This window comes from Tupaia chinensis, unplaced genomic scaffold (assembly GCF_000334495.1).
Source record: "Tupaia chinensis unplaced genomic scaffold, TupChi_1.0 Scaffold138416_1, whole genome shotgun sequence".
Classification (NCBI taxonomy): Eukaryota; Metazoa; Chordata; class Mammalia; order Scandentia; family Tupaiidae; genus Tupaia; species Tupaia belangeri.
Genome location: NW_006198314.1, coordinates 191,411 through 219,152, shown reverse-complemented (window position 1 = coordinate 219,152; position 27,742 = coordinate 191,411). Strand labels below are relative to the sequence as shown.

The 27,742-nt window shown below is 35.8% G+C and overlaps 1 protein-coding gene across 1 annotated transcript in view; it reads right to left on the bottom strand.

Moving 5' to 3' along the window:
* Positions 1-199: 199 nt before the first annotated feature.
* The window catches only part of BRWD3 (bromodomain and WD repeat domain containing 3), a gene marked incomplete at its 5' end in the record, with an annotated part of 164,543 nt that continues 137,000 nt past the window's right edge, over positions 200-27,742 (bottom strand). The window contains 17 exon segments of the mRNA XM_027765487.1: positions 200-1,730; positions 7,484-7,642; positions 8,193-8,290; positions 8,883-9,046; positions 12,053-12,205; positions 13,383-13,457; positions 14,919-15,059; positions 16,399-16,455; positions 17,579-17,657; positions 17,744-17,869; positions 19,759-19,879; positions 20,584-20,739; positions 20,832-20,893; positions 22,380-22,491; positions 24,052-24,134; positions 25,088-25,212; positions 27,042-27,149. Coding sequence (XP_027621288.1) covers positions 970-1,730; positions 7,484-7,642; positions 8,193-8,290; positions 8,883-9,046; positions 12,053-12,205; positions 13,383-13,457; positions 14,919-15,059; positions 16,399-16,455; positions 17,579-17,657; positions 17,744-17,869; positions 19,759-19,879; positions 20,584-20,739; positions 20,832-20,893; positions 22,380-22,491; positions 24,052-24,134; positions 25,088-25,212; positions 27,042-27,149 — 2,580 coding nt within the window.

The following is a 27,742-nucleotide window of genomic DNA, read 5'->3' as shown; positions in this document are numbered from 1 at the left end:
CCTTAGTCAGTAATGAATAACACTATCTATTTTCCTTAACATTTCCAGTAGTTGTAGATAATAGAGGTAGCTGAGCTACTATTCAAAGTTATTCTTTGTGGATGAGGATTTTTTCAAACATTTAAGTTATGTTTTAAGCTACACAAGCTCTACTAATGCAATAAAATATAACAGGAAAAAGAAAATGGATGCAAGAAACTTTTGCATTTGGCACCTTGTCTAGATTGATACCTCAAGTATTCTTTTTTAATAAAGTTAATGCACACATCAGGACACACCACAAAGGTTTGCTACATATTTACAAGGCACCAACCCTTTCTCACCTTTAACATGAATTAGCAAATCAATGAAAAGCATATCAAGATACCCCCCACCCCCGAAAAAACTGTAGTATAAATATATACTTCAGTTCAGTACAATTCATGAAAGTTTGGCCTGGGAAGAGTAAAATAATCCAGATCGTTCTTACAATATAGAAACTGTAAACATTTAATAGCTGCCTTTAGGATTGGTGTATTGTGCAAAAGTTATTATTACTGGGTATAGGAATCAACATGGCAAAAACAAACTATATAAAACTCTGTAAGAAGGTGCTATATTTCTGTGATACAAAAGCAAAAGAGGGATATTTCATTGAGATAAAAATGTCATGCTACTCTTAAGAAGCTGAATGCTCCTTTAATGTATATCTGTAGTGTGTCTGTGGTGTGTTTTGTGTGTGTGTGTGTGTGTGTGTGTGTGTGTGTGGGCAGAATTTCTTTTAATTTAAGGCCTAATGAGTAAGGCTTGTTTGAACAAATGAAGTGTGGAGATCAAAAGTCTTGAAACAAATGTGTACTGGCATAATGGAAAAGCACCAATGTGAAAGGAAGCAGAAGTCCCCACACAACTTGCTTTGTAGATTTCCTGGTAAATTCCCTGCAGTAGAAGGCCATTGAATTTTTTTAATTATTCTAAATTTATTAACTGTTAATAATTCCATCCCATGAGATGGCTAACCCTGGCTTTTTCTGTCATTTTACGCACTCTGCCTGATCTGGATGTACCAAGATTCAGAGGATCCTCAGTGGACACAAAATTGTCATTATCAGAATCATCATTATATAAAACAGTCCTCCTGCCTTGGTTTCTTGTTTTAATTCGAGGCAGTCTACTGAAACGTCCTGAAAACATGGTATCAAATTCATCATCTGCAATACGTGCTCGTTTGGCTCTGCTCGCTCCTCTAGAAGCACCTCTTCCACCTCCCCCTCTCCCCCTCCCCCTCCCCCTAGTGCCCCCCCCACCTCTTCCTCGACCACCTCGTCCTCTCCCTCCTCGTCCTCTGCCTCCTCTACTCCATCTACCCCATCTTCCCCATCTGCCTCTTCCTCCTGTGCCTCTTGTCTTCCAGTTTCTTTTTCCATTGGCATGCTGCTTTCTGAGTTTTCTTTTAGGTCTAGTTTGTATGAATTTGCTATAGTCATGGTCTCCATCCACGTAATCTTGATCTGTTCTGGAAGTTGATTCAGAGTCAGAATCAGAACCACAAGTACTTTCAGAGCTTAAACTGGATCCTAATCCTCCACTTTCTGAGGAGGATAAGTGTGATTTCTCCTTTGTTTCTTTTTTCTCTTTCTCTTCTCCTCCCATGCTTTCATCTTCTTCTGATGCACTAAGTAGTTTTCTCTTGATTCCTGTCCGATGCTCTCTGCCGTCACCATTTGTAATGGGTACATCAAGAGAGTGATCTAAATAAAAATGAATGATTTTTAAAAGTTAAACTTTGACATTGATCAGATGGTTATTCAGATTCCAAAGTAAAATAAACAGCTTATCCAAAAAATACCTAGTGCCCAAAGATAGATGGGATAAAATCACACTGGGTAATGGAGTAAAACTTTATATTTATTAGAAATAGAAGATATTAAAGTTTTTGTCTGACTACTTATTCTATGGGGGTGGGGAGAGATGTGGGGTTGGAACATGGATGGTGAGGTAGCCAGGTAGAAATTTTTTAGAGGTTTTTGCCATAGGGTGGCATGCACTAGCTGGAAAGGCAAAATGAGAAGTTACTCCCCAGAGGGGATGGCCACACCACAGTCCCTTCTCCTCCATTCTCCTTCTGGGATTTTGAGTGTGTACACACACATAAACAGTGTGATTTTAAAACTACCAGGTCTGGGACTTGAACCTTGGATCAGCCATGTGGGAGTCCAGTGCCTTAACTACCACATCACCTGTTGACCCCTTAGGCAGGAATTTTAAGTGCTGAACTTTAGGAAAAATTATTTGGGAACATGAAATACAAGAGTTTCATTTATTCGACAAGTATTTACTGATTACCTACAATGAGACAGGCATTGTTAGTAGTTTGGAATATGACAATAAATGAAATAAAGTCCCTCCTCTTGGTATTTACATTTTAGTGGGAAGACCTCAACAGATAGTAAATAAATAATATGCTTTCAAGTAGTGACACATTATAAAAAAAAATGGTAAAAAGAGTACAAGTTTGTGTGTCTATGTGTATAGGGGTATTTTAGATAGGGAGAATTTCTCTGTAGAAGTAGGATATAAAGAAAGAATTGAATGAAGTGATACCTGGGAAAAAATATTCTAGCAGAGGAAACAGAAAGAAAGATAGTATAACCAGAGTAAAACAGAAAAACAAGGAATGGTAAAAAGTGACACCCAGTAGAAGGTCTTAAGTTAAAAGAAAGGAAGGTTCTCATTTACATTTTTAAAAGAATACTATGGTTGCTGTACAGAGAACAGACTATAGAAAGGTAAAGATGGTAACAGGGACCAGCTGGGAGTCCACTGTGGTACTGGGTCATCTGAAAAGTAATGTTGTATTTTTGCATAGAAAAAAAAAAAAACGGCATGCCTTTTCTGATGGCCCAACAGTTTAGGTGAAACATGATGAGGGATGTGCCAAGAAAGGCGATGAGAAGTCATTCAATTTGGAATACTTCCTTCCACAGGAGCCATTACAACAACCTTTAATTTTAATGGTTGAACTGGTGGGACTATTTATGGATTGGATGTCAAGTGGATTGGATGTCAAGTGTTAAATACAGAATGGGTATTGACTACTAGGTTTTATGGCCTGAACAACTTGTGAGTGGTAGAGATATTTTTCCAAGTTGGAGAACAATAAAATAGAAACATGTTTGGGCAGGCTGCTAGGAAAACCATTCCATTTTTAGTTGCAAATAAAGATCTAAAGAAAGACATTATAAAAATTATAACAATTTTAAAAGCAGACTGAGAATATGAATCTGGAGCTCAGGGGAAGAGGATGGAGTTGGAGATAAATTTTGAAAAACTTTAGTAAAGAGATATTTAGGGTCATGAGAACTGGGGGAGATTACTAAAAGAGCAAGTAAAGAGAAAGGTGGTGGCTGATGACAGAGGCCTGAGATGTTCCAACATTTAAGATAAAGAAGAACCACCAGGCCCAGCCTCTATTAGGGAGTTGGCAATATATTGAATTACAGTGCTAGAAGCCACATGGCTTTCCACAGAAACAGATTTCCATCCCAATGGACCTGAAACACACTGGGCACACATGTGTATGACCAAGACACGGACAATGGAGAGAGCTGGAGAAAGGGGACTGTGGTGTAACAAGACCATCTGAAGGGTGCTTCTCTCTCTCACACAAATGTACAGGTGTTTTCTATCATGAATAAAATAAACATAAAAAGAAAATAAGAACCAGCAAGGATAAGTGCGAAAGACCAGTCAGTGAGAAAGGGAAAAAAATCAGGAAAGAGGACTAGAAAGAGTGGAAGGACTGGAAGGAGAAAAGACTAGGGTTGTATGGTGATTACAATTATTAATCAAATAATTTAGGTGTTATGCAGTAAATACATGTGTTGAAGCCCTAACCAACCAATATAACTATATTTATAGATTAGGGTCTTTGTGGGGGTGTCATAGGACACATGCCCTCCACAGAGAAAGAGAGAGAGGGAAAGTGAAAAATCAGCCCTCGGGGGGAATGGCCACATCACAATCCCTTTTCCTCCAGTAACTTCTTGGGGTTTGGGGCACACATACACAAATGCCTAGCATGTTTTTCAAGCCAGTGGTCCAGGACTTAACTTAGGCAGCTGGTCTTGTGGGATCCAGCACCTTAACCACAATGCCACCTGCTGACCCATGTAGATTAGGTTCTTCCTTTTTTTTTTCTCTTTTTTTGGAGAGGTTTTTGCTATAGGGCACGTGCGCTCGCCAGACAGACAGAAAGAGATAGAGAGACAGTAATCAGGAAATCAACCCCCAGGGGGGATGGCCACGCCACAATCCCTTCTTCTCCATTCTCCTCTCGGGATCTTGGGCACGCATGCACACGCGCCCGGCGTGAGTTTAAGCCACCAGGTCCGGGACTTGAACCGCGGTCGACTACGTGGAAGTCCAGCGACATAGTCATTACGCTAACTGCTGGTCCCTAGATTAGGTTCTTCAAGGAAGGAATTAATAAGGTTAAATGAGTCACAAGAGTGGGGCTATAATAGGACTAATGTCCTCACAGTAAGAGACACTAGGGATCGCTTTCTGTACACAAAGAAAAGGCCATGTGATGACACACTCAGAAGATAGCCATCTACAAGTTAGAAAAAAAAAATAAGCCCTAGTTAGGCATCGATCTCATGGGACCTTGATTATGGGCTTCAATCCTCCAGAACTCTGAATCTGTTTCATAAGTCACCCAGTCTGTGGTATCACTTTATGGCGGCCTGAGCTGACTAATACACTAGGTTAGAGATTAAGGTGATATCAATAGAAACTTTAAATAAGAGATTTAAGTGGTATTAAGGAGTGGTAGAATTTGGAAAACTTGACAACTGACTGGATATGAAAGGTAAACAGAGTCAAAGAAAACTTTTAAGATTTTAAGTTGGTGAATAAGGTAGTCACGCATCATTAACAAAAACACAGAAAGAAGAAAGCTTAAAATGCAAAGATGATTTTTTTTTAAAGAAGCACTTGAAAATGATATGAGTAGGGAAAAAAAGTAAAGTTTGGGTTACATATATGCACCTGGAAAGTCATTGGAATTAAAACAATTGATATCATTGCTAGAATTCTTTACTTGTAGAAGGCAAAAACAAAAACTAGTGGCAAAGTGCAAACAAAGGGCAAGTGAGGCCAAAGAAAATAACAGAAAAAGAGGACAAATATAAAACCTTTGCAGAGTGTTTGGGTCAGAAACCAGACTACAAAGGATAAAGCAATGTGTGGATGGAAAGAAAACAGAGGCAGAGGCAGGAAGTAAATGTTACATTTTCTAAAAGCATGGCTGTCAAAGCAAGAACAAGAACAACAGCAGAAGTGGCATGAGTATACAATGTATAGCAGGATTGCAGGAGAGAATTAAGATACAAACTGGAAAAAATATAGGCACAAGTATTTTAAATAAATCAGATATGCTTCAATATTTCTTGGATAGTGAATATAAAATATCTTTAGAAAGTCACTTAAATAACAATGGATAAGCTACATAATAATTTATTAAAATATAAATAAAATAAAATCTATAGTCCACTAAAAATATTTATAAAAGGATATTAGGGGGACCAGCAGATGATATAATTGTTATGTCGCTGGACTCCCACATAATTAACCACAGTTTGAGTCCTACACCTGGCAGCTTACAATTTATGCTGGGCATATGTGTGTGTATGCCCAAGATCTGGAAAGAATGGAGGAGAAGGGATTGCGGTATGGCCATCCCCTCTGAGGGGTTACTTCTCTCTGTCTCTCTGGGGAAAAAAAATCTCTCTTAAAAAAAAAGGTTATTAGGTATTCTTTACAAATTAAAAATGACTGAATATATTAGAATTTTCTTTAAAGATATTTAGGTTCCACACCAATACTAAATTTAAGAAGAATATCTGGCCCTATAGCACAGTGGTAAAATATGATGCTCTGCAAGGCAATCCCACATGAGAAGGTTCCGAGTTCAAGTCCAGAGGCCTCCCTACATATGCAGGACATGCAAAAACCCATGATCTAGAGCTGGTTGAAGGCTGGAGGTGGGCTGTGGCATCAAGTTAATGTTGGAAGTGCCATCTCTTTCAGTCATGAAAGAAATAAACTTTTTTAAAAAGAAAAATATTGGGCCATCAGGTGACACAGAGGTTAATAACAGCACTGGATCCCACACGGCTGACTACTTGGTTCAAGTCCCAGACTTGGTGGTTTGAAAATCCTGCCAGGCACACATGTGTGCATGCCCAAAATCCCAAGAGGAGACTGACTGGAGGAGAAGGGATTGTGGCATGGCTGTCCTCTCTGAGGGGTGATTTCTCACTTTCACTCTCTTTCTCTTTTTCTCTCTCTGGAGAACACACATGCTCTATAGTAAAAATTTAAAAAGAAAAGAAAAAATTAGGTTAAAATAACCTTCAAGTACTTATGATTAACTAATGCTGTTAACATGGTCCAAGATGAACATACGTGATAATGGATTAGATAGGTCAAATCTTTATTCTAAGTAAAAAGTTATACAGAAGCTTATTATATGAAATTTTTAAAAAGCAGAGCAGTTTTGGTTCCCATAGTACCTCTGTGGATACCCCAGAAATGGGCAGGATACTAGGTGAAAGACACTTCTAGTGGTACAGCAAGCCATAGAAAAGAGACTATTTGAGTTATAAGAAGGTGGCAGAAGTGGGTATTGACTGAAATAAGATTTATTTCTCAACTCTTTATATTTCCCCTTTTAACTGATGTGACCCACATAAATATGAAATCTATTTATAAAGGATGACTGGAATTTTAAAATTTGTTTTTTGGAGAGGTTTTTTTGCTATAGGGCTCGTGTGCTCGCCAGAAAGACAGAGACAGAGAGACAGAAAGCAAGAAATCACCACCCAGGGAGGATGGCAACCCCCCAGGGAGGATGGCCACGCCGCAATCCCTTTTCCTTCATTCTACTCTCAGGATCTTGGGCACCCATGCACACGCACCCGGCATGAGTTTAAGCCACTGGGTCCGTGACTCAAACCGTGGTCGACTACATGGGAATCCAGCAACATAGCCATTACACCAACTGCTGGTCTCTGGAATTTTTAAATTTTTTATTAATATGGTTCAATATCTGAAAAATCCTAAATTCCTAAATACAAAGCTCTATGTATTTGGGGAAAAACTTATCATTTAGATTTTTTTTATCCCTATTCATTTTATATTTATTAGGTCACCCGAAAAGTCATGATGTATTTTTCTGTTTTTCTATGGAAAATGAGTCATGACTTTTCCGATGATTCGATATTTTAAAAGTCTAAAATTTTTTGAAAATAGTTATTGGAAGTCTGTTCCTAGTTATGAATATAAAACCATATCCTATTCAAATCTGACAATATTAAAATTTTCATTAACTACAAGGACATTCTAATTTTTGCTACCTTAATACAGCAGCTTTTAAATGATTCCTCTTCCATTATAATAAAATAAAGGATAAATACTTGGCCCCATATTAATTTCCTACCTTGCTTAACTGGCAAAACTCTATTCCGGAATGATTTGGCTTTGCCTGGGTCATGATTATTTCCACTTCGACTATGCCCACCGAAGCTAGATGAAGAAAATGGCCCATCCAGTTCATCATCAAGAATATATAGTGAAAGCCCTTCAGCAGCATCTGAAACTTGCATTTTAAAAGATTGTAATGTTAACATAATAGCATGATTTCAGGAAAGTTAAACAGGCTGCCATTAAAACTGTATATCTGTTCTTTTTCACTAACATCAAAATTACAAGTTGTTCTAAGAAGGAAATGTGAATATTTTGAGAACTAATAATTTATCATAACTTAACTTTTAAGAACAAAATGTTAGAAAGACTTGTTCAAGGAACCCACTTCTACATTATTCAATATAATGAATCCTCAAATGTTATGTTTACAGGTGTATTGTATAGTGCTCTGAAATATTGTAGACATTGAAAAATCATACAGTTGCAGAACATTATAATTTAAGATGACATTAAAATTCATCTAGTCTAACGAAGAAACTGACTATATGGCATAATATCTTATCCAGGGGCACATGTCTAACAAGCAGAATCAGAAATAAAACATAGCTATAAATCCAAATTCATTGTTTTTTTTTGCATTATAAATCATGATGCCTCTTCAATAACCTTAATATCAGTATTAAACTTAGATACAGAACACCAACAAAAGAAGACACATTTACCAGGAGATGAGAAAGGAGAGCTAGTCCTGGCATAAGACACTGAGGTATTCTGGTCATTTTTAGGCTGCAACTTCACTTGTTTCTGTTTCCCTTTTGGACTGTAAGTAAAAATAAATAACAATGAGCATACTTTTTTTTCCTATTAACAATATATTATGATAGACAGTATGCTATGAGATCCTTAAGATGACCAAAGAGGAAATGACATATTCCTGGTTGGAATATTATAGCCAATGGAGTCTATGATAATTCAATGTATACTTTTAAAATAGCTAGAAGTTTTCCAATGTACAAAACATAAAGTAATGATAAATGTTTAAGATGGTATATGTAATTATAAAACTTTGTTTTGATCATTACACAATGTTTACATGTTCTGAAAAACCACTCTGTACTTCATAAATATGTACAATTAATATATGTTAACTAAAAATTGTAATAAAAAATGCAATGCTTCAAGTTGGTAATCTGACAAAGTTAAACTTCAACCATTAAAATAAAAAAAAATTCTGTGTGGTAAAATACACATAAACAATGCTTTTGCTTACTAATTCCATCTTTACATTGATACAACATTCTGAAAAAAATAAACTTCTGAAAGTTCTTCAAACTATTCATAAATTTTCAGAAATAAGATAAAGCATAAAAACTTCTTTGAGAAACATGAAATGCTGCATCAATACAATATACCTAGGAGCTCTGCTACTAGATAATGAACTGCTGCTGCTTCTCAGACGTTTTCTGTACCGTGGTCTTCTCCTCTTCTGACTCTGGATTGCTGACTTATATTCCGAGATGATATTTTTAATATGACTTTCAAATAAGGCAGATAGTCGCAGTGTCATGCTATAAATCTAAAAAGGTAGAAATTATAGTTTATACCAGATACTTCAATTACATATTAAAAAAAGTGACAAACATGTCTCGACGAGTACTAGCATCATTATTCCAGTCAAAATATATGTAAAATTTATTCACTTGAAACTCTTGAAAAATTAAAATAAGGTACCATTTTCATCTTAAAATCCTTATTTATTTTTTATTTTTTTTTCCCTATGTGTGTGGTCTCAGGAGAAAGACAGAGAGAGAAAGAGAGAAAGGGAAAGTGAGAAATCATCCCCCGAGGGGGATGGCCACACTGCAATCCCTTCTTCTTCAGGAATTTTGGGCACACACACACGCACACCCAGTATGATTTTTCAAGCGGCCAGGTCCAAGATTAGAACCACAAAGCTGGCCATGTGGGATCTAGCTGCCTTAACCTCCACACCACTTACTTACCCAAAATCCGTATTTTTAAAAGACAATATTTAATGTTGTGAAGAGTAGGAAAACAAGACTCTTATACATTACCCTAAGGAATTTTTTTTAAAAGATTTTTGCTATAGAGTACGTGAACTCCCCAGAAAGATAGATAGAGAGAGAGAGAGAGAGAGAGAGAGAGAGAGAGAAATCACCTCCCAAGGTGGATGACCAAGCTACAATCTCTTTTCCTCCATTCTCCTCTCAGGATTTTGGGCACACACACATGCACCCTGTGTTTCAAGTCACCAGGTCTGGGACTTGAACTGCAGTCCACCATGTATAAATTTAGCACCTTAACCACTACACCACCGACTGCCCCCCCAAGTTTTCCTATGCAAAAATGTGTCATGACTTTTCCAACGACCCAATATATATGTACACACAAACACATGTAAATATACATGGAGACTTCAAAAAGTTTGTGGAAAATGGGAGTTAAAATACGAGTTTATTTCAGTGTAAAAAATTCTGAAATCCATGTATAGTTTTCTCCTAATACACATCTTTTAGGAACTTTTTGAAGACCTCCTCATATATGTTAATATGTAAAAACTCTGGAAGCATTTACATTAAATATGAACCATAAATAAAATAGGCTTTATGTGTTTGACTTTTGTCCAAATTTATTTTTTACTTTTTTGTTTTTATTTTGCTATAGGGCACATGAACTTGTCAGAGAGAGATATATATAGAGAGGCAAAGTCAAAAAGCATTCTCTGGGAACAGTAGATGGCTTACTGGTTATGTTACTGGACTCCCACATAGCCAAACATAGTTCAAGTCCTGGACCTGGCAGCTTAAAACTCACATTGGGTGTGTGTGCATGCATGCCCAAAATCCCAAGATAAAGGAGGACAAGGGACTGTGGTGTGGCCATTCCGCTAGGGGTGATTTCTCATTTTCTGTCTCTCTGTCACTCTAGCAAACTACTTAATGACAGCACATGCTCTATAGCAAAAAATCTCTCTGAAAAAAATAACAAATAAAAGAGCAAAAAGCATTCCCCAGAGGCGTTGGCCACATTGCAACTCCTTTTCCTCTATTCGCCTCTCAGGATTTTTGGGTGTACATATATGCTTGGCATGGTTCTCAAGCTGCCAAGTCTGGGACTTGAACTGTATAGTTGACCATGTAAGAACCTACCACCTAACTACCACATCACTGGCTGGCCCTGTTTTCTTCTTTATACTTTTATATATTTCCCAAACTTTTTATAGAGACTATGGTACTCTAATAATCAGGATCAAGGTGGAAAATCCAAATGTGTAAAAACTATGCCTGCAGAAATCAGTGAGAACTAATTTTATATAAGGTGGAAATGGGCAAAAAGTATTTAAAAGTCAATTAGATACCAGTGACTCCAAAAGTCAAAAATTACTGTTTTTTGTTCTCAAGATATTTCAAGTTCTGTTAAAACATAAGGGAAATATTAAATATGTGATTAAACAGTTATAACTCTCAATACTGTCCACTATTTGTTATAATAAAAGGAACATAAATACTCAGAGCTAGTAAAAATATTTCATAAAAAAATTAATACTATCGGGACCTGGTGTAATGGCTATGTTGCTGGACTCCCATGTAGTTGACTGCAGTTTGAGTCCTAGACCTGGTGGCTTAAACTCACGCTAGGCGCTTGTGCGTGCGTGCCCAGGATCCCAAGAGGAGAATGGACAAGAAAGGATTGCAGCATGGCCATCCCCTGAGGGAGTGATTTCTTGCTTTCTGTCTCTCTGTCTTTCTGTCTTTCTGGTGAGCGCACGAGCCCTATAGCAAAAAAAACTCTCAAAAAAAATTAATACTGCCAACCTCCTTTACATTTATCAAGTCATTTATTGGACATATCAAAGGATTCTCAAATTACTATCTCTCCTTTTCTTGTCTTCTTTCTGGCAAATATACATATTACTAAAGAGTATTTTCAACTGGACTGGTCTGAGAAGTATTTCATGTTAGGTAAATTCTCTTTACAAGCCAAATTATGTACAGTGATTGAATGTTTAAAAAAATATAAAAAACTGAAAAGGATAAAAATAACAAAGCAGAGGCAGATAAAAGAAAGGAAAACATGCTTAATTTCAGAATCACTATACCAAGTGTATTTTTTTGCATGACTAATAAATAATCCATATTTCACAAAACATAATGAGAATCAAACTTTAGTAACTATGTTAGAATTGCAGTGTACATGGGAACCAGCAGTTAGCATAATGGCTATGTCGCTGGACTCCCATGTAGTCAACCGCGGTTCGCGTCTCGGACCCGGTGGCTTAAAACTCATGCTGGGAGCGTGTGCATGCGTGTGTGCCCAAGATCCTGAGAGGAGAATTGAGGAGAAGGGAGTGCAGCGTGACCATGCCCCCTGGGGGGTGATTTCTCGCTTTCTGTCTCTATGTCTCTCTGGTGAGCGCACGTGCCCTATAGCGAAAATCTCTCCAAAAAAAAAAAAAGAATTGTAGTGTACACTTGTTTAGCAATTTTGAAACTGGTAAAAGAAAACTGCCTGATATAGATCACTAAATGCTTAAATAATTAATTAATATTATTTTTCATACCCTGGATTTTTTATTAGAGGTATAAGCTTTGGAGTTGCTGAATATTTGGCGAACATCCTTATAAAATTCCAGAGGGCTACCATAGTTTCCTGATTCCAATGTTTCTTTCACAGTGCTGAAGTCCATAGGAGTGTCTATGACATCTTGATAATCCTACAAAGAAGAATGTGTCATTAAATACCCCCAAAGCATAACAATACTAAATAATACAACGGTATGGAGATTTGCATCTCCTACTGATGCAATCCACCACGAAATAAACATACTGCTTTTCAAGCCATCATCTATCTTCTCTCCATCCTGAATCATCTTTTGGTGGCCCAGGAAAATAGCAGAGATTAGTGGAAAGGCCTGAGCCCTCAACTAAAGTCAGTAACTACAAATAATACTGAAGGGATCTGGTTTCTAGATCCCCAGTTACGACTAATTGGTCATGTTTGTTTCCTTCCCCCACCTTTATTTTTTTTTTTAAATCAGTGTGATACTTTTGCTTTACCTAGGGTCTTCAGTCTCATCGCTTCAAATTAGATTGATTTTGATTAGAGAGGAGGGAAGGTTCCATTTTAGCCTAAATCTTTCAAGTCAAGATTATCCTAGGGTTAGTATATGGAACTATATCTGAAATTTATACCAATGTACATTATGACCCTCAATAAATATCAGAGTGAAAAACCATAATCCATATTAGCTCTTTTACCCTGTTTAAATCATTAAGAAGTAAAATCTTTGCATTTCCCTCAAAGGAGAAAGTCAAAGAGCCAAAAGAAAGGGCAGAGTAAAGATATTTTAAAGAGAGAAAATTATTTCAAAGCATGAGAAACCATAATTACTGTAATGTATCTTATTTTCTTACATCATAAAAAAACCAAAGTGTATTTCAATACAGTATAGCTTATGAAACACTATGATTTTTGTAAAGAAAAAATATTAATACTTGTGTAGTTTGATGACCAAAACTCAAAAGACCCACCCAACCTATTGAACGAAGTCCCAGTGGGAATAATCAGCTGCAATACAGACACAAACATATTGTGTAATCGATGCTTTCCATTCTGACGCAGTAACTTTAGATCTACATAAACAAATAAACATATACATGGATGCTACAAAGAACATTGAGAATACATGTTAATGTTAAAAAACGACAACAACAACAACAAAAAACAGACCAAAGAAATTGAACAAAGGTAAAATGAAAGTGAGCAGAGTGAGAAGGCAGTTTTAGTGACTTGTATGACTTACAAAAGGTTCATCAGGGTATGAAGATAAATTTTTAAAGTAAAAGCCTAAAATTAACCAATATAAGTTCTTTAAGAAACTAAACACCTACCTCAGAAAGGGAGGGATCTTGTCTTTCTGGAACAGCTGACTCTGAGGAGTCTCCCTCTTGTTCATGATGTCCTCCCTATTAGGGTAAAGAGTGCATATTGTTTCTGAGCCTCCAAAACAAAATGTCAAAACTTGTAATACAGTTATGATTTAAGGCTCAAAATTTATAATTAGAAATTATGTTTTTTAAGTTTATTTTTTTTGTTTGGGCAAGAGGGAAGGAGTAATGGAGAAAGAGGGAAGATATGAAAGAATGAGGGAGAAAGGGAGGGGCGGGGCACCACAACATGGTCTTCACACTGTGATCCATCCCCAGTCTCAGCCAGCCTGGATTACAGACATGTGTAATTATAGGGAGGCATTGGAGTCATGAACTTGGAATCTTCTCTTGTAGGTCCAATACCATAGAATATTGTGTTACAGTTGCACTGCTGGCTAGCCTGGGAATTATAGTTTCACTGGCTGTACTTTAAGTTGAAGAAATTCTATATGCATCTATCTTCTCTGCCATATAAAAACATAAAATCACAAGACTAATTCTACCTATACTCCTTAAAACAAAACAAGCTCTGTTGAACATAATTCTATTTCTTATTTGAATGACACTTTTACCCAACTGAAATCTGTATATACAAAGAATACTGATGTATACTAAGTTCAGATAATGGTCTTCTGTATTTCTGAAATGTTACTGTATTTTTCTTCTGAAAGGAGTTAAAGTGGATTTGCTATCTATATTAAAGGTAATTCAACATTTATATCAACAGATAGCCTCCTAGGAAACAATCTGATAATCTAAGTTTTTATGCTTATATCTTCGTTGAAAAGAAAAATAATATTGGCATATTGATTACTCTAGGTGACCACACTGATAAGATATTTAGTTTAAATTAAATATATTAAGTCATTGAAAAAGTCATGTTTTCTATGGAAAAATGCACCATGACTTTTCTGACAATCGAAAAACTGATATATACCAAATGTCTACAAAGTACAGAAATGTTACTATAAGGTAGTAAAATGTATTAAATATCTAAAATAAAAACAGGAAGAATGGCAAAGAAATTTTGACTTAAGTTTGGCTTACAACTGTGTAAGTTATACACTAAGTACATGACAGGCATTTTCTTTTTCATTATCAGAGCTGTGTGTGTGCCTGCCAGAGAGACAGACCAAGAGAGAGAGTCCCTTCCCAATGGGGTATGGTCATACCACAACTCTTTTTCCTTCATGTGTCCATCTTTTCAGGATTTGGGGCAGCATGTAAATGTGCCTGGCAACTTTCTCAAGCTGCCCCAGTTGGGAGTCAAACTGTTGGGCATATGGGATTTGGCTCCTTAACCATTAGGCTATGGGGTCAGCCCATGACAGAAATTTTATAAAGTCATGACTAATCATATGACTCACTTTTATAATTGAATCATGAATAGATGGATAGATGGAAAGAGGGGAGAAATTATATTTTAACTAGATTTTTACCATGGACATTTGTAGGAAACTGCTATATTGGCAATTCTTTACACAACTGTATGCTTACTGGGTAAGAAAGAGGATCAGCTGGCTGTCGAAATGGCTCTGAATCTTCACGTTCATAAATAAGGCTCAACAATTCTTTGCACTGCTTTTTCCATGCATCAGGATTACACTTTAAGGACTGTCTTCTGCCTCTGTATTTAACCTATAGATTTTAATAAAATTATATATAAAAGCTTTCTTTTACTACTCATTGATTTTTCTCATGCCTCCCTAATGTCAATATCTGTGTAAGATAGAGCAGTTGCTATTTAAATTTCTTAATTTAAATTATACTTCATGTTCCCTGGCAAAAAAATAAATAAACAAACAACTAGACATTACATTCAGGGAAATAGCAATAATTCTCGTATTCTGATATTATTTTAAGAAAAGTTCAGCCTCAAATAAAGAACAGAGGAATAATACTTTTTTCCTCTACAAAGTTAATAGCTATATTGCTTTAATATTTGTCAGTGGTTAAGTACTTGGTAATGGCACTGAAATTTTCTCAATGCACCATTTGAACAATTTTTCTTTTAATTTGTTTAGGGTACATTCACTCGCTAGACAGACACACACACACACACAGAAAGTAAGTGAGAAAGCACACTCTCCCCATGGAGGGGTGGCCACATTGCATTCCTTTTCCTCCACTCTCAAGATTTTGGGCACACATGCATATGTGCCTGGCATGCTTTTCAAGCTATCAGGTCCAGGAACTATGCAGTGGACCGTATGAGATTCAGCTACCTTAACTATCACACCCTCCTACCACAACACTGGTTGCTCCAATTGTTTTTTCTGTTTGCTTGTTTATTTGTTTTTAAAGTAAATCCTTTATGGTTATGGTGATATAAATTCTGGTATTTCCCATGTGATGCCTTTTGTTATGATTTCCTTCAGTATTTCAAAGAGTATCATCCCTTATATAGAACAACTGTATAATTGTCTAGCATAGTAGGGAAATATGCAGAAAAGCATTAACATTACAGGCCCAAATTTCTATCTTTTAGCAGAACTTTTTTTGCAAGGTTAGCTTTGGCTGACATTTAGGAACTTGGCACAGAAACTGTTTCCTAAATCATGAAGGTATTTTACTGTACTTAGACAAGACAATGTGATTTGTGCTGAATGCCTGCTTTTCTTCTGTGAGTCTATAATCTTGGTATGTGCTAGTCAGAAAGTACCTACATAACCAGCCCCTCAACAAAATCCTTCAGGATTGTCTCTCATCACTCACATATTGCTATATTTTTATATCTCTCTCATAGGAGAGAGAACATAAGGAAGCCTATACATGGAATCCTCTGGATTCTGCCTATGTCTTTTTCCTTATGACCTAGCTATGTATCTTCATTATGTTGCTATAATAAGCCTTATTACAATAAGTCTTCATGCCAAGAGTCTTTTTAGCAACTCTCCAAACATGAGGTTAGTCTTAGGAGTCTTCAAGAGGGGAAGCTTGAAAATGTTTCTTTTTAGCAGTTCACTTATTTACTTACCCTTCTTCCAGATGAAGTACCAGGACCATCTGAATCTAAGTCAACCATTTCTGTATCCTAAATTAAAAGGAGAGTGAGAGATGTTAAGTTATATTCATAGTCTTACCAGTTTGATAGACCTTTACAAATCAATGACAAAACACCCCTACAATTTTCCCTCACTGGAACAGGCAGCAAGACAAAGGCTAAAGACTAACTCCAAATTTTATCAATATGCTATGCAACATGCTTGTAAAAGATGGAAAACATACTGAGAGAAGAAGAGTTATGTAAGATTTCTCTTTATATCAGAATAAGAAAGGAGGGTAAAGGTATAGTAACTGCTATCTACTAAAGTTGTGGCCAAGCAAGAGTTAGTATTATGCCATGCTCACTTATTATTATTATGAATTACTCATTATTAATCATTTGCTATTTCATAAAATAGATCTCTTTTCCATAGGGAAAATATAAATGTGCATTATAATCTAAGATACAATTAAGTCTCTCTCTAAGGGATAGTTTTATAATACAAAGAATAAAGGCCTAGGCACCACCAGTGATGATGACACATCTAGGAAATACCCAGGGGAAAAGATAAGTGGTTCTGGGGCTATTGGTACTCCTTTCTAATAAAATAAAGCTGACGAACTATATTTTTACTTTAATTTTCTGTTCTAACCCAAATAATGCTACTCTGAGAAGAAATTCTTGCTACATCAAATCCTGAGTTAAAATGCATTTATGGGGTCAGCCCATGGCCTAGTGGCTGAATCCCACATGGCAGACCATGCAGTTCCAGCCTCAGATCTGGTATCTTGAAAAACACATTGTGCGTGTGTGTATGAATATAAAAAATCCCAAAAGAGGGAGACTAGGAGGAAAAAGGATTCAAGAGACTAGTATCTACTTTGTGAATCCTATTTTCCTTACTATTATGTAAATAAAATTTAACTCTATTAATATTTGTAACATTTTATAGTCAGATAGATTTTTTGAAAGAATAAAAAACAACATTGGATATTTGCCATTCTAAGTACAGGTTAAAGTGGTTTAAAATAAAAAGATGCAGATATTACAGTCAGCTTTCAAAAATCTGTTTCATTGCTCATAGCCAAATACAACATTTACACATAATATTCACTGTAATTCAAATAACAGAAAAGGAATTTATTTCTGCTAATTAAGCTGTGATTCTTACCTCCTCTGCATCAGTACTGTTTAGTTCTTCTGCTTTAACTTTATTATAAGTATCCAGTATATCAGTACAACTCTGATCCCTAAGAAGCAAAATAAGTCAAAATACATTTAGATAATTTTTTAAAATTAGAAGTTAGCCTCTTTGGAAAATAAAACTATTTCTTACCCAATAAATCGAAGTAAGACATCTGTTACAATTTTGGCTGCTTTAACTATAGGACTGTCTGGCTCATTGAAAGTCCTGGCATTATGCTCAATGTAACGTACCTCCCACATTAACGCTGATATTCTCCTATTAAAAAAAATTCTCTGTTAGCCTTGGCTGATACATTTAAAGTATATTCTAGAAATATGCAATATAGAACTACTAGGTACTTAATCATCACATGTGATATAGTTGGAACCAGCAGATGGTGGTTAAGGTGCTGGAGTCTCAAACAGCCGACCACGGTTCAAGTCCTGGACCTGGCGGCTTGAAAATCACAATAGGCACGCATGTATGTGCGCCGAAAATGTCATTAGAAGAATGGAGGAAATGGGATTGGAGAGTAGTTATTCCCTCTGGGACGTGCTTTCTTACTTTCCCTCTCACTGTCTCTCTCTCTCTCTCTGCCAAGCACACATGCTCTATCAAAAAAATTTTTTTTTTAAATGGGTGGTGTAGTAACAGTATTTGAAGCACAGGCAATCATGTTGAACCTCTGGACTACATGGTAAAATCTGGAATAGGGTGGTGTCATGGTTAGGGCACTGAACTCCCACACAGCCGACTGCAGTTGCAGACCTGAAGGATTGCTTTTCACCTTCTTTTCTCTGTCTCTCTCTGGTCAAATTAAAAACAAGTAAATTAATTAAATAAACTAAATAATTCTTTAAAAATTGGAATAGAACTGACCCTGGGTAATATGGGTAAAGAGTGATTTAAAAACAAAACAAAACAAAGAAATAAACAACAAAGTATTTTTTTCAGTGCCAGTAGGATATGTGCACTTGTCAATGAGCGAGAGAGCTGAGAGAGGAAGAAACATACTGCAATAGATGTGGTCATGCCACAGTTCCTTTTCCCATTTTCTATCCTGTCAGAATTTCGGGCACACACACGCACTCAATATATTTTTCAAGTCACCAGGGCCAGGATTCAAACAATGGTTGGTCATGTAAGACTCAGCTCCCAATGCACAGATATTAGCCACTGTGCTAAAGACCAGTCCCAAACAAAAAAAGTATTTTGATAAAGTCAAAAGAATGTTTTGTATTCAGGGGAGGAGCCAAGAAGAACAAGAAAAAAAAGGTCAGATTGTAGAAAATGACAGATTTCTATTTAGTTTTTGTGATTTTTTTTATTATTGAATAAACTAATGTGTCATGTTGTAAAAAATACATCCAATTTTCAACTACAAGAAACAAACTAACCAGTTCTTTGGTTAGGGTATAGCTTGGATGAAAGAGAAACTAAGACCTGCCTTCCATAGCATTCCTATCATCAACCCCCTTTCTCCCAACCAAAATCAAGGAAAAATTAACCTGGCTCTTTTCCTATAACATTTCAGGGTTGGAAATTAAATCTAATTAACTGCTGCATAATTTCTCAACAGAGGAGTTAAACATGCTCTTAATCTCTGTAACATCTAAATCATGATGAAGCCACAAACTACCTAATTTGGCATTAATAAACTAAAGTTAACTCTAGTTTTGGTTTCATATACCATTTGTACACCCATATTTTCCTCTCTGTCTTTCTTTTACCCCCATTTGCCCTGGAAGAGTAAGAATCTACTGAATAAAAGAAAATTTGTGTTCTAAGTTTTTACTAAGATTTTTGGGGTGGGTCGTTTGAAGGATCACTTCATACTACGAAAACACAGACGTCCAAAGGAAAACAAACACCATAAAGTTGTGCATTTTATAATAAATGATAAAACGAGGGACCAGCAGTTAGCATAATGGCTATGTCACTGGACTCCCATGTAGTCGACCGTGGTTCGAGTCCCAGATCCGGTGGCTTAAACTCACGCCGGGCACCTGTGCGTGCGTGCCCAAGATCCCGAGAGGAGAATGGAAGAGAAGAGATTGTGGCGTGGCCATCCCCCCTAAAGTGATTTCTTGCTTTCTGTCTCTCTGTCTCTCTCTGTCTTTCTGGAGAATGCACACGCCTATAACAAATGATAAAACTAAAGAGACCTGTAAAAGCGATTTTCAAGTCTTCGCCTGATGGTGTTGAGGTCAGTTGGATAAGCAACTACAGTACAATACAAGGGGTAGGCACTGAGATCGACTGGAACAGCAAAAGGGCTGGCAAAATCTATAAAATAAAAACAGACAGTGATAGAGGACATTAAAATTTCATGTTAAAAAAAAAGAAAGGATGAAATACTACATTTCTAAAACAATGATTATCTAACTATGTAAATATAAAGACACTTATGTCTGCCCTCACTATTAGTTCCCAGAGTGTCTAGAATGTTTATCACCTGTAACTTTGACCCAACATACAAAAATGTTAATATTAAAACTAGAATCACTGTGCTTTTTACGCTAAAAGTGAAGTATACACAGGAAATTTTATTTCCTATGGGGAGCCAAAGAGGAGATGTGAGGAATGTGTAAGACATGACCACCAGAATAAGACCAGGGTCTTTTTCCGGACGTGGCCTTTGGGTGGCTGGACTGTTATGAGCAGAATGTCTTGGGGTTGTTTTGAACTGAATGTTCCAAAGTATTGTTATAACAACCTGATAAATTCAGTAAGGAAAAAAACCTTACATAACAGAAGTCTCTGGAGTGTGTATAAATACTAGCGATAAAGTACATTTGGGGCTGACCAGTATTGACTGGCAGTCCTCCCGTTTCCATCCTGTCTTCTTGTCTTTTCTTTAATCCTTGCACCCCAACTCAGGAACTGTTCACCATCAGCAGGTCCAACAATTTCCTTTCGTAGAACTCAAAATTCTGTTGGTTTTCCTAGCTCCCTTCAATCCTCTTAGTATTTTGTCACATTCTTCGTACCCAGGGAAAGAAGGTGGTTGATGCCCTGAATAACCCGTTCACATTCTTCATCTCTGGAATGAGCTCCCCACTCTCCTTCCTGGGGTTTGTATAGCAAAGCAGTTAGTTCCTCCTGGGACACAGGAACACCAGCACCAACTTCATCTGGAAAAGCAGCTAGGTATAAGATGAAAAATAAAAAACAATTAGTTTCCAATGCCATTTTACATTTAAAATAAGTACAATTCATTTTTTCAAAGCATATTTACTTCCTTCTGGAATTGGCTCCATATCCCAAGGGCTCATCTTTTCTCTCTCATTATTGTCCCAGCTATTAAAAAGAAGACAAGATTCAAATCAAATTCACGTAGTATTTACTTTCTTATACTGCAGAATTTGCATGACTTCTTGGGGGTTAAATTTTAAAAAGGGCAATTCAGTTTTCTTTAAGTACAACTCTGCAGACATAAAGATAAATAAATAAACCTCCAATAGAGAAACGATAGACCATCAATATGAAACTTAAAGGGGATTAAGCCTACTCTTAGTTTTACTTTACTTTTTATTCTAGTGAGGCATATATTCAATAATACAGCAGGGCAGAAGAAAATAAAGATCTCTTTAGGAAATATCTTTCAGGTGAAAAGACTTGATTTAATCACTTCTTTCTGTAAAGTGGTCTACTTTATTCAAAGAGCTTAAATATTAAGATAATAATATCTACAAAATTTTATTATTCCCTCTTGTTCTGCAACGTGGAGACTATAGGTATATTCTTACAGAATAAACATTAAAACTATCATTCTTGAGAAGCTTCAATCATTAGTAACCTTATAAAAAGGGGGTTTCTTTTTTTCCATGTTTTTATGATTTATTATTATTATTTATACATATAATGGCACATATATCATTTAGCTTGTGTAGAGAATTTACCCAACATGAAATATACCTCAGACCAGTCCAGTTGAGAATACTATACACATCATCATCACCAGGTAATAAACCATATCTGTGTCCTACAAATGTCTTACTTTTCCATTTTTTTCTTCCTAATTTCCTTCCATACACTCTTCCTCCCTCACCCTCCTTCCACATCTCCAGTGTCCATAACTTTTGTCAATGCTTTTGTGTTCTCCAGTCTTTCAGTCTCTACTATGGAGTGCCAACAGTCAGTACATGTTAAATGGAGACGTACGATGTCTCTCATAGCCTTGACTTGCTTCACTCAGCAATCAATTTTCCATATTCATCCACTTTGTATCAAATGACAGGGTCTTGTTTTCTTTTCTTTTTTTTTTTTTATGGTTGAACAGTATTCCATGGAGTATATGGGAATTTCAAGAATTAAAGTAAATTTTGTAAACAAATACTACTTCCAAATGTAACAATCACTTCTGCCTAGAATTCATTCTATTAAAAACCAATAGTCACTGCTCTACTCTAGCTTTACCAATTACTTTAAACACTAAATTAACATTAGTATTCTCCTTGAAAAAATATTAACAGTTGCAGTTGTTATCTAAAACAGAAATATTTAAGAGAAAATGCAGACATAAGGGAAGTAGAAATAAGTCTTCAGTTCTTGCTTTGTTTTAGCATACATGTTGAATGAAAAGGTTTATCACCAATTTAATTCCTTCCTTGCAGGTACTACAATTCCTTCTTTATAGACACTTCTGGTTACTTTCTTATTGGTACAGATGTTATGAACTAGCTAAGTCACTTTAAAAAAAGTACTATTTCTTGGTAGAGTTTATTTAAAGTCCATATACTAGTACAGTATTATATCAGGAATAAAAGACCATAATTGTACTTACTGAACACTGTAACACTGGAAAGAACTATCAGGATACTCTGGTTGAAACGGCTGCTGACTTTCCACCGTCCCAAACCACCAGGCATCATCTATTATACTCCGGAATCTATCACCTACAATGTTTTAAAAAAATCATAAAAGAACATTCTTGAGAATTTTAGCTCTGTTCCTACTCCAAAATTGCTACTTTTTGTTGAATACAGAAGCAGCATTTTATCTTCAATATCAGAAGTTTCAATCTGAGCTTTCAAGATAAGTAATTTGATTTCCAAGGGCTAGAAATCTTTCTGAAATAAATCACACATTTTCTTAAATGTTATCAAACATAATCTAATTTTTACCAATTTTCTGAGATCCTTAAGCATATCTCTTATTGTACTGCATGTATATTAATGCAGCTGTGTCTTGTTTCCTTATTTTCTGCTTTTAGCTTTTTGCCTTTATATATTATTCTTTCATACTAGTTTTCTGTCTTTAAATGGCTAAGGATTACAAAACCAAAAAAGTATTTCTAATACGTAAAGAAGCATTTTAAATATTTATATAGTATTTACTATGTACCAGATACTATTATAAGTGCTGACGATCCCATATTAAAATATTCACTTTGTAAGATAAATAATGTGATTGAAGGTATAAAAGAAAATGAAATAAAAAGAGAACTAAATATATATATATATACACACATATATATATATATAAACTCATTTACTATGCATGTCAATCTTAAAGGTATATATTGGTATATTTTGTTTTGTTTTATTTTTTTCTATTGTGTGCATGTGTTTCCAAAGAGAAAAAGAAATAGAGAGAGGCAAAGTGAGAAATCACCCCCTCGGGGGTGGTCATGCCATCCTCCACTCTCCTCTAGGGATTTAGGGTACATATGCACTCAGCGTATTTTTCAGGGCACTGAGTCCAGGACTCAACTGAACAGTCGGCCATGTGGAATCCAGCTACCTTAATCTCTGTGCCACCTGCTGGCCCTGATTCTCATTTTAAAGATAATGAAAGTAAATCACAGAGAGGATTAAAAACTTGCCCAAGACCAAATAGCTTATAAGTGAGAAAGCCAGAATTCCAAGTCAGGCTGAAAAGCCTCATCTCCCAAAATTATGTATCTGTTATGACTAAAAACATATCTTAAAAATCTAGCCATGTATAAGTAAATGCAAAAATTGTTAGTAGTTTTAAAATTCTATGTGACATATGATTATAGAGCTATGAGCATATTTTTTAAACTGTTCCTTCACATTATTGTTATACTCCTTTTTATAATCAGAGAAAGAGGACAGGGAAAAAGAGACAGACACAGAGAGAAAGAAAATGAAAGAGAGAAAAGGGGAGGGAGGAAGGGAGGGAGGAAACGAGGAAACCACAACCAGTAATGGTCTGTTTAAGAGTCCATTAAGACCATTGGCCATTGAGAATTTTCTTTTTGTTCATATTTGTATACTAAAGGAATTGGTATTTGCAAAAGGTCTGGAGATTATATGTTACATAGAATGTGCATAAAATTACCTAAACATCACTGAATTTAAAATTAATTTTTCAGTTTAGCTGACAGTCTTTTCCAGCTAAATGGTAAAATAGTTTCTTTCTGTTAAATCAGCTAAAACATTACTTACTCTACTTGGAACTCAATAGTTACTAAATGACAACTCTGTATTTACCAATCTGCCAGTTCCTTTCTTTGGCTTCATTATAAAACTGATGTAGCACAAGGAAGTCAATGACATCTGGCATGTCGTGATACCTGTAGAAAAACGAAGCATATCTAAATCAATATAGAGATATAACAGTATATGTCAGTCACTAAATATCCAAGTATATTTATTTAATTTGGAGCCATCAAGTCTATGTCCCTTAGAAATACCTTCACTTAAACCCCATCTGCTCTGACCTGTTTGGAAATGCCCTGCTACTTCTTGTATCAGTTAAATAATACAAAGATGCTAATAAAGGTTTTTAAATCTTAATACAAGGTTATTTTATATTAAGGACTTTATAAGTATGGATTGTTCTTTTATCACCTTAGATTTAAAACTCAACTTTAAGAAATGAGCCACTGACTTATTATTCCCATTGTTAATAACAAAAATAAAACACTGCTATATTTCAAGGATACTATTAGGCACTTTAAAAAGTTTGTTATTTTTGTTGTTTATTTTGCTAGAGAACACAGGCACTAGCCAGAGAGACAGAGAGGGAAAGGAGAAAGTGCACACAGACTCTCCACCCTACCCCCCCCCCCAACAGGCATGGTCACGCTAAAATCACTTTTCTTCCATCTCTCCTTTCTTTTCGGATTTTGGCCACTCACACACATGCACCCAGCATGTTTCTCAAACTGCCAGGTCTGAGACTTGAATCACATGGTCGGACATGTGGGATCTAGTGCCTCAACTACCAGGCTACAGAGCCAGCCCTGGAAGGTTTGTCTTTGTTTATTCACAATAATTCTGAGGAAGATATTAGTGTTCCATTTTATAAATGAAGGCATAAACTTGCATTAAGTAACTTGCTCATGGATCTGTCTTACACACACACACACAATGGAGAAGTAAATCAAGAATTAAACTCTGGTTTTATAACTCTAAACTAGGTAGTAGTGCTATATAAAGTATTTCCTATCCCACTGAGTCCTGTTTCCTTCAGAATATGTAAGTATTAAAATACACACACATAGACCCAGAGATAGCAACTCACTTAATAGAAAATGATTCTCCAGTCATTTTGCCTGAAATGGGGTCCAGAAATGCAAGCTTCAAGCAGCACAGTGTAGGTGGTCCAACCTCATATTTGATTCCTACAATCTTAACAAATTCTTGCTCCTATTTACGAGAATACCAAGAAATGATTACTTTCAATATAAATAACTACCTAACATTTGCATGACGTTTGTTACAATTTAAGAATTTTTTAAGTCCCCACTAAATGTAAGGCAATACTCTTAAGTGTCAAAGGTAAATATGACATGGCTTTTGGCCCTTAATAGCATATCTCTAAACCAAGGATACATTTTTGTGGAAACTTTTAAAAATTCATGTTCTTTAACCCTACTTCCATAGGCTCAATTCCACAGATCTAGTGTACAACTCAGAATACATAACTTGAAAAGAAAAAAACTTCCCAGAGGATTAAAATGCTCTGATAGGTTAAAATTACTCCTCTAGCAGAAATATAGTAAATAAGCATACAGATGTATATATACACAAATGTTTGGGGAGAGGACTGTCTTATCTCAAAACAAGTTGCAATGTTGTGATCCTACCGCCTCAATCTCCCAGCCGAGACTACAGGTGTGCACCATGATAGTAAGCTCTTTTTGGACATGGTCTCACTACATTGCCCAAGCCAACCTCGAGCTCATAATCCTCCTGTGTCAGTCTCTGAAGTGGCTAGCATTACAGGAACATACCACACAACCAGCCTTTGGATTGGATAAGGAATAGAACCTGGGCCTCCCAAGGACTAATGATTGCCTACAATATTATCTTACAACAATCCTCAACATCAATTATTAGTCACATTTAACAGACCACAAAACTTATCCTTACTAGAATAGTGACTTGCTTAAAGTTATGTACTAGCAAATAGCAGAGCTTGAATTAAAATCCAGGTTTTATTCCAAAACCTAGGCTCTGACATGACACATATGCTACCTCTTACAATTTCCTAGGACCAAAGGGTTAGGCTTCAAAACAAGAAACCATGTTTTATTCTTTCCTCTGATTCCCAAAATGAACTTTCATTTGAGTCAAGACAGTGGTAGCCATCATTTTCTCCCAAAAGATTATGTAAAACTCAATTGATATAGTACTTTAGCATCTTATAACATTAATAAAAATTTTACAAATACCTATGATAAATCTTTATTTTACTGTTTAAACATATTCTCTCTTGAATTCTTCTTGTTAAGCATAATTACACAAAAATCCTTTCATTTACTTGGAAAACTACAGTAGTGGTTTTTGTTTGTTTGTTTTACTAATCTGTAGTAAAAAGTTTCTTTTCCTTCGTGTTAGAAAAACAAAAAAGAAAACAAAACAAAACACACAAACTTAACTAGACATGATTTATGTAAACCTATGTCTATCTGTATGTATATATGCATGCATGAACAAATGAGGGTATATGTATTTACAGACACATACAGAAAATCTGTTTTTATGTATCTGCTTTACTCAATGTCATGTACCTATCTACACTGGTACTTTATCAAAAAAGATATTCCATAAGATACCACCAGATTCTGAGCTTCTTTTGACTTATATTAATATATTCTAAAGCTGCCAGAATATTGAGAGTGTTCACAGTCTACACATTCAGTTTATATTCTCCAGAATGTACAAAATTGCTAAGAGAAAATATCCCCACTGGGGAACTCCTATTTTGCTCTAACTATGGAATGATATAGACTAGAGGAACTGAAGTGAGAAGAAAATTAGGTAAAATAATCAAGACAAGAGATGGTATACAAATTTTGGGAAACATATCAAATATGAGCCATAATGTACAGTTCTACCAATGTGTCATACATTACCTTATCCTGGACACAATCAGCAATACAATACACATAAAACTGAGAAAAAGACTATTGGTAAGCAACTTAATTCCAAAGTGATTTCCATTATAAAGCTTATGAATTTGGCAAATTTACCCTGAGATCCATTTTGTTCCATGGCTGTTTTTGTAAATTAACACTATATATTTTTGATTTCCTTACAGCCCGCACATAAGCTTCATGTCCTTGCCTAAAATAGATAAGCTAAAACAGAAAACATAATGTATTAATTAGGAGCATCCTATTTAATAACTCTATATGTTCCAGTATACATGTCTACAAACATCCACTTCTGTTTGTAGAAAATAAATAATTACTATTTTGATAAACTTTTGTATAGTAAAGGGACACTTTTCCATTATATGATGTTTGGGCCAGCCTTGTGCCCTAGTGGTTAAGGGAACTGGGTCCCATATGGCCAAATATGCAGGTCAAATCCTGTCCTCAGAGTCTTGAAAAATATGCCAAATGCATGTGTGTGCATGCTCCAAATTCTGATAGGATGGAGAAAGGGAGAAGGGACCGCAGTGTGACTATGCCCCACTGGGGGTTAATTTCCCCCTCTTCCTTTCTCTCTGTCACTCTCTTGTTAGTACACATGCCCTCTGGCAAAAAAAGAAATAAACAAATAAATAAATATTTTAAAATTATTTTCATTCAATACTCATATAGCGTTATAATAAGTATATCATATAAACACCACATACAGAGTCCTTTTCTCTCAAGCAGCTTCATATATCTGTGGAAGAAACAGACAGATGTACACAAAACTGGTCCTACTTTAAGGTACTATTGGG